The sequence below is a fragment of the Macadamia integrifolia genome, chromosome 8 (assembly GCF_013358625.1).
Source record: "Macadamia integrifolia cultivar HAES 741 chromosome 8, SCU_Mint_v3, whole genome shotgun sequence".
NCBI lineage: Eukaryota > Viridiplantae > Streptophyta > Magnoliopsida > Proteales > Proteaceae > Macadamia > Macadamia integrifolia.
The window spans coordinates 29,237,703-29,245,201 of record NC_056564.1 but is presented as its reverse complement, the minus strand read 5'-3'; the positions used below and the strand labels follow the sequence as shown (position 1 = coordinate 29,245,201).

General features: G+C 35.6%; 1 protein-coding gene across 1 annotated transcript in view; it reads right to left on the bottom strand.

Annotated features, from left to right (window-relative positions):
* LOC122086520 (tRNA ligase 1) overlaps positions 1-6,918 on the bottom strand; it is a 51,244-nt gene extending 44,326 nt beyond the window's left edge. The window contains exons 1-7 of the mRNA XM_042655392.1: positions 6,899-6,918; positions 4,569-4,675; positions 3,665-3,793; positions 1,405-1,469; positions 1,126-1,290; positions 857-1,017; positions 706-737 (exon numbers count right to left, since the gene is read on the bottom strand). Of these exons, the coding sequence (XP_042511326.1) occupies positions 706-737; positions 857-1,017; positions 1,126-1,290; positions 1,405-1,469; positions 3,665-3,793; positions 4,569-4,675; positions 6,899-6,903 (664 nt within the window). The 5' untranslated portion in view covers positions 6,904-6,918. The remainder of the gene's footprint in view (positions 1-705; positions 738-856; positions 1,018-1,125; positions 1,291-1,404; positions 1,470-3,664; positions 3,794-4,568; positions 4,676-6,898) is intronic.
* Between the last annotated feature and the right edge of the window lie 581 nt (positions 6,919-7,499).

The following is a 7,499-nucleotide window of genomic DNA, read 5'->3' as shown; positions in this document are numbered from 1 at the left end:
TTTTTCTTTTTTGGAGAGTGAAAAGGGAGAAAAAAAATTATTAGATAAAAGGAGAATGTACAAGAAACATTTTGATGTACATTCTCTTCGCTAAGCGATGACAATACAACAAACAAAAAACAAAGTTATATCTCACAAAAATCTGAACTTCATCTGAAAAACAAGGGATCAAATTAAGGAAATCCAAATCAAAGAGAAAGAGCATAAAAAACAAAAGAAACACCGAACCCCACACCACCAGCAAACTAGATTGAAGAACCCACCTCCAAATAAAAGGTACCATAGACCGTACCCAAGAAATTTCTTTTCTTGCTCAAATTGATTTTTTTATCGGTAATTAAATCACTTAATCTGGCTCTCTATTTCCTGTAATATCATAATAGATACATGCCATGGCCAGAATTATCTCCGGTAATGAGAATGTGAGTCTACAACTTATAAAATCCCAGAGAAATCAATTCTTTACACCTTAGAATTGATAATTCATTAGATTGTTTAATCAAAGCCTTATTTCAAATTCTTATGATTATAATTCAAACTGAGTGTGAAATCATGCATTATGTCAGAACTTCCTGAAATTTTAATCATTTAAGCAGTGCTCTCCAAATTATTATGCCCTTCTGGTGTGTTTCCACCGTAATCTGCCAGGGACTAAAAATGTACAAAAAGTCATTTTACTACTGTATAAGCTGTCAATAGTATTACCTCTATACAATGGCCACAATCCAGGTTTGTTCCTGAAACAATCAATTTATAAATATTCAGTAAAATCAATGGACTTGAGAGCATAAGAAGATCACATCAGGAAAATGGAAGCTCAAAATATCAGGTAGCAGAAATCTGGATAAAGCCAGACCTCATCTCCTTCTGATATCGTCGAAAAGCTGAATCACTGTGTACATGAATAACCATCTTAAAATGCAGGTTATCACTTGCCAGGGAATCTAACTTGTGGAAGTTATAATAACACTTGAAAGCAGCTGGAAAACGCTTTTCTCTCATCAAACGAACCATTTCCTGAATTAATGGAAAAAAAATTTATTACAGGACAAACCAAGAAATTGTAACTTAAATTGGAAACAAGTGCTCTTATAATTAATTTAAAAATATCTAATTTTGCCTTTCCTGTAATTTGGTGGTGGAAAAATCAGCAGGATGAGCTTGTAAAAATTTTGAAAGAACCGACCGATCAGCATTTCTTGAGTGAGCATCACCATCTCCAATTCCAAACCAATCACAAAAATTGGGGCAAAAAGAAGGTCCAACACTTTGAAGTAGTGCTTCTATTTGCTACAGAAGGAAAAAAAATAAATTAATTAACATCATTTCCATACATATTAAAAGAGAGAGCATGTGTATACTCCAGAACATACATGAACGACAGAATTGTTTTACTCAGCTTACCTGCTTCTCATCTGACCTATTGGCTGCACATATTTCACGAAGACTTGGCCCAAAATCAAGGCTAGCTGTTGTTCAAGACAATATTATGTAGACTTGTAAGATACAGAAGACAAACCCCAAATCAAAATATAACGCTCATTACCAGAAAAGCATGGAAAAGCAGAAAGTACTTCAGCTAGAAATGGCAGAAATAAACATAATCGCTGAAATTGTTGGACTAACATATTTTTGGCAGAAAAGGACACAAACTCAATAATGAGTGATAATTGATGAGAATATAGAGCTGAATTGTTGTGAAAATAAAGCATGTCATACAATTACTATGCAAATATAAAAGAATAAAGGCCAACAGAACCACGAAGAATAAGAGGAAGAATATAACTCAACTAAGCCTTTTTCCCAACTAAGTGGGGTCAGCTACATGTATTCTGTTCCACTATTCAACTGTAATAACAGAATACATCTAACTCTAATCAATTGTGTTACAAGATGTTAGCATTCAAGAAGTGAAATAGATGGAAATATTCTGGTTTGGGCAGATCAGCTACACCACCTCGATCCTGTACATATATATTTTCGTAGAGCACACAGTAATATATGACTGGAATTTTATTTTGTTTTAAATTAAAGATCCATTACGTCTTAATCTGAGTACCAAGTACTTCCAGCTGTTACGAGTTCGTCCCAAATAACTTTGAAAATGAAAACAGTTCCTAACTTGCACTTCACTGCCACTTCTTCTGCAGGTATATTTCAATTTGAAGCACGCTGACTTAAAGTATAACATTAACTTTTTGGAGAATGGGATCCTGTAAAGTTGATGGATGGACCGCAACTGTATTTGGGTAGTCACTGCACACATCCAAGCAGCAGTAGAGCCGAAGGCAAGACATACATTAACCAAATACAGGCCATACAGCTTTCAATTATTTATTTAATAATTATCTTTTGCTGTCAGTAACCCATTGAAATTTTTCTTCTATCAGTAAAACAGTATTCAATTTAGAACTGAAGGATAATGCATGAGAGATGAATTTTGTTCTGTTACCGTATCTATTCGTCCACGTTAAATTTTCAATTTTGACCCTATTTCACTTCACATCACCTCCTGAATCCCATTCAAGCCTAAATCAATGGTAGTGTTCACATCCTACATCCGGCATGTTTATGATTATTATATAACAGCAACTGCCCTAAGTTTTGGATCAAATATGATTTTTGAAAATTTTACTTTCTAAATTACTCAAATCCAAAAAGTCAAGAAAAAATAAGACATGAGTGGATATTTGGTGTAGGATACAAGTTTCATATCTAGAACCTCCTACATTTTTGGTAGATAACGCGATTGGTCATTATACCTAACACCAATATGTGTTTTTACTTTTAGTCGCAACAAATCCAGAAGAAAAGAATCATTGATCTTTACTTCCTTTGCTTCCATAAATAATCTATTTGTAACTTAAAGCAACTCATTAAGGTGGTTGGATGTGTATTAGTTATGCCTTAATCATAGATTCATAATCTAAGCATGCTTTAAAACAAGTATCATCTATGTATGTTTTAGATTTATAAGCTTTCCTAATTGCATTCCAGATACTACCTTAAATATGATAATCATATCCTCCTTGGCAGTCAATTAATGGAAACTTATCAACCACATATATTTGCCAGCAAAGTCAACCCCTGAAAGATGAGCATTGCAATTCCATAAAGACCAGCAACTCGTCTATTAAGAACTTCCCAAGCAGAAGCCGTTCATTTAGATGTTCGTTCTGTGTACCCACACCTTCTTGAGAGATCTTGCAAGATACAGGAATGAATGGGAGCAGCTGACGCACCTAACAAAGGATATTGCTTCTGTGGATCAGTCCTTCACAATACTCATTGTCGTCTAGACTCGGGACTAACATCTGAAACCCATCTCAAACCAAGCTATACTTTTCCAGAAATTCATCTAATGTAGATGGATCATGAAATAAATTGCAGCATATATCAGACTATTGATGTATACATTAACGCTGTCCTTCCCTAACACTTCAAGCTTTTAGGAGAAATGTAGCAAACACAGACATAGGTAAGTGAGAAGAATAAATAAAATAGGACAAGTTAGTTAAGGGATTCCGAACATATACAGATAGATGAGTTACACATATTACTGCAAAGACATAAAAATATTCCATAACACAAAAAGATTATGCTCATCATTGATAATGTAAACTAGAACTTCAATCACTACAAAATAAAGGATAAAAAATGTTACCTCCATCTAATGTTGGAGGAGGAAAGTCTGCCAAAGCTTTCTCTATATGTTTCAAGCTGTCAGGACTAACTATACGAGCCACAAGGCCCTCCAAGATTTCACCTTGCACCTTTACGTGGTCTTTTGATCCTGCAGATGGATAGAAAAACAGAACTAATACTTGGTAGAATGGTCACAGAAGGAATTACCACTAAAATATATATGAAATAATAAAAACGAGAAGTAAACCCACATAAATGGCCAACTAAACCACCAACTTTAACCCCAATGTGGAAAGCAAGAAAAAGCAACCATAACAGAATATATTTTAATTAGATGGCAGAAATGCCATGTAGAGCCACAATGTGGTGTACTAGACCCACTTTTGCAGGGTCCTGACGGGTAGATGGGAGACAGCCTGAAGGCCCTAACTTCAGCATTTTTGCACAAAGTGGCTGCTCACAGACTCAAACCCCAACTTCACGCTAGCAGCTCATGCGTTCACCATAGCAAAAAGTGGCGACCTGAGGTATTGCAAAAGACATGATACAGGTAATTCTCGTAGATAATTTGGCAGTCTCATCATCATAGAAGGTGATTCTTTTAATACAATTCTCCCGTAGAAGGCAAAATTTTCAATGACCTTTGGTATACTGCTAACATCTTAATGTATAACGGTAACAGAGTAAATATTTGTAATAGTACCACCAAACACCAAGAAGTGCTGATGTACTACCATAGAAGCTAGTTGAGGTGATGCTCTTAGGACCTCTTTATATTGGAACATTGGCACCTATTTCTCTTTCTTTCCCCTTAAAATTCACTGTTACCAACTAAAATGGAAAATCTATCCAATTGAACAAACTGAGATGGCAAACGAAGATCTAGGTTTCTTAAAACATCTTGCTTGCTTTAAAAACTCAACCTGGAACAGATATGTCAGCAACTTCATCAAGAGCCTTGCATACAGATGTTGCAATTCCATCTTCACATAATGCATCATAGGCTGCAAAAAAGGAAGTCACAGATTTCCTACAGTAGCAAAGAAAATAATCAGAAACCATAAAATTTTGACTTGATGCAGAAATAGTTATAGTGCCTTTCTGATCCATCAAAAACAGAAGTTAAACTCTCAGTAAGCATAGAATTGAAAGCAATTTAATCAGAATGGCTTAATTCTTTTAGCAGGAAATGTGAACAATTGTTTGAAGAAAGTACAAAAATAACACACATTTGACAAATATAGCTACAAATTAAATTCGGCAAAACGTTGGGACCAGATTAGATCCAGATTGAAGTGTGTAAGAGCTTAGGAGATTGGGGGGTATCTTAGCAACCAAACTGTTTAACAAGATTATGAGCACAAAGAAAATTTCTGATGAGTGGAGGAGAAACATTGTAGTTCCGATTACAAGAATAAAGGTGATATCCAAAATTGCAATAACTATAGAGGCATAAAACTTACAAGTCATACTATGAAGCTTTGGCAAAAGGTTATTGAAGTCCGCTTAAGAAGAGAAAATAATATTTCGGAGAACCAATTTGGTTTTATGCTAGGGCAATCTATGATATATGTTATTTACCTTCTAAAGAGGCTCATGGAGATATTTAAAGCATACAGAAGGAACCTTCCTTATAGACCTCGAAAAATCCTATGACAGAGTCCTAGAGAGCTCATATGGCATGTTCTAGAGAAGAGTATGGACTCAAGTAACTATGTGGATATTATTAAGGACATGTATGCAGACATAGCAACAAGTGTCAGAACTGCCAAGGGCCAAAGTAGTGAATTATCAATTACAATTGTGTTGCATCGAGGATCAGCACTAAGCCCTTATCTGTTTGCGCTCATCATGGATGATTTAACTAGGCACATTCAAGATGGGTCCCCTCGGTGCATCTTATTTGCTAATGATATTATTTTTATAGATGAGACAGCAGATGGGATTAATACTAAGCTGGAGTTATGGAGAACAAGTTTCGAAATCAGAGGTTTTAAGATAAGTAGAACAAAGACAGAATATATGAGGTATAACTTCAGCCAAACCAAGATAGTTGATGAAGCCGTGAAACTCAAGGAGCAAGAACTGCCACAAAGTAATTGCTTTTGATACCGAGGTCAACCTTTAACAATGAGGGGGTTATAAAGGATGATGTTTCCCATAGAACTAAAGTAGGTTGGATGAAGTCAAGAAGTGCAACAGGAGTGTTGTATGACAAATGCATGCCTTTTAAACTTAAGGGAAAATTCTATATGACGGTGGTAAGACCAACTATGACTTAAAGGATGGAATGTCAGGTAGTTAAAAAGAGTAATGTAGACAAGTTGGGGGTAGCAGAGATGAGGATGTTGAGAGGAATGTGTGGTAAGACAATGACAGATAATGTATGATTGTATTAGATCCAATTTGGGGGTCGCACCAATCCAGGACAAGCTACGCGAGAGCCGTTTGAGGTGGTATGGTCATATCCAACGAAAACCCATGGATGCACCAGTAAGGAGGAGTGACCAGATTCAAATAGAAGGTGTTAGAAGAGGAAAGGGCAAACCTAAAATGACTATAGGAGAAGTGGTAAGAAAAGATATGCAAAAGCTTGGGTTCAACCCAAGTATGACCGCAAATAGAGCTATTTGGAGGACAAAGACCCATGTAGCCGACCCCTCTTAGAGGAATGTTCCCAAGATGCTGCTCTGACTTTGTGCTTTACAATCTTTTCTTGCTTCTTTTACTTCTTCATTTTTCTTTTATTATCTTTTACTGACTTTTCTTCTGTTACTATTTAATGCTTCTTTTGGATCCATGTAGCCGACCCCATTTAGTTGGGATAAGGTTATGGTTGTTGTTTTATAGCTACAAATTAACAACAACAGATAAAATACAAAATCAAAAACAAGATCCAATAGAAGAAGCCAAAGGAGATGCAATAATTCACAATGAAGCAAATTTTGATTCAAATCAATAATTCACTCTTTGTGGGGCATAATTTTTGGCAAAAACTTTTAAAATTTTTTGAAACTTGAAGAATTCAAGAACCCCCAAAAGGGAAGATCTGTGATGCTAAAATCACACTAGAAGCCAACTTGTCCATCATGTCCCACCCCCCTCAAAAAAAAAAATAAATAACTTCCAAAAGGGTTGTTTGCTTATATTAAGTTTCACATAAATTTTGCTAATATTTTCAATGACACAAAGCCTAATATAGCCACAAGAAAATCATGAATAAGTCCAAAAAGAAGAGAAGAGCCAAACTAACCTCATGCGTATCTTGTCACCAAGCATCTAAAGAACATCACATGCAACAAAACAAATCTCATCACTCCATGAGTCATCATATATCTATAGTGATAGTGCTTGAAAGATCATTTGGGAAATCACCCAACGGATCCAAGAACGATCATCTATAGTTTGTGAGTTAAGACAGAAAAGAACCATCACAAAAGGTACACAACTTTTCTGGAAAATGTCATTCTTTTATCAAGTACTAGAAAGAGTCTTTCTCTGCGGCAAGCATATCAAGCAGGATTGATTGGATAGAATGAGTGACAATAGCATCAAACATCCTCCTCAGACTTCGTTCAATTGATTGTTGAAGGAGATTTAACCTTAGTTATCAATTGCATTTCATCAATCGCACAAAAATTCTTTAAAAAAAAATAATAATAATCCAAGTAATTAGGAGGGCTAGCTCCATGTCTGGCCATGAACATCTTGTTCCGCAGGCACCACAGATATTGCAACTCTATACCGGATTTTCTAGCAACAGATGGGGATCTGAGGGAGTCTCTGCATAGTAGGTAATAACCGCATAACCTGAAGTATGTCATGTTACTGTGTTCCTTTTTTTTTTTTTTTTT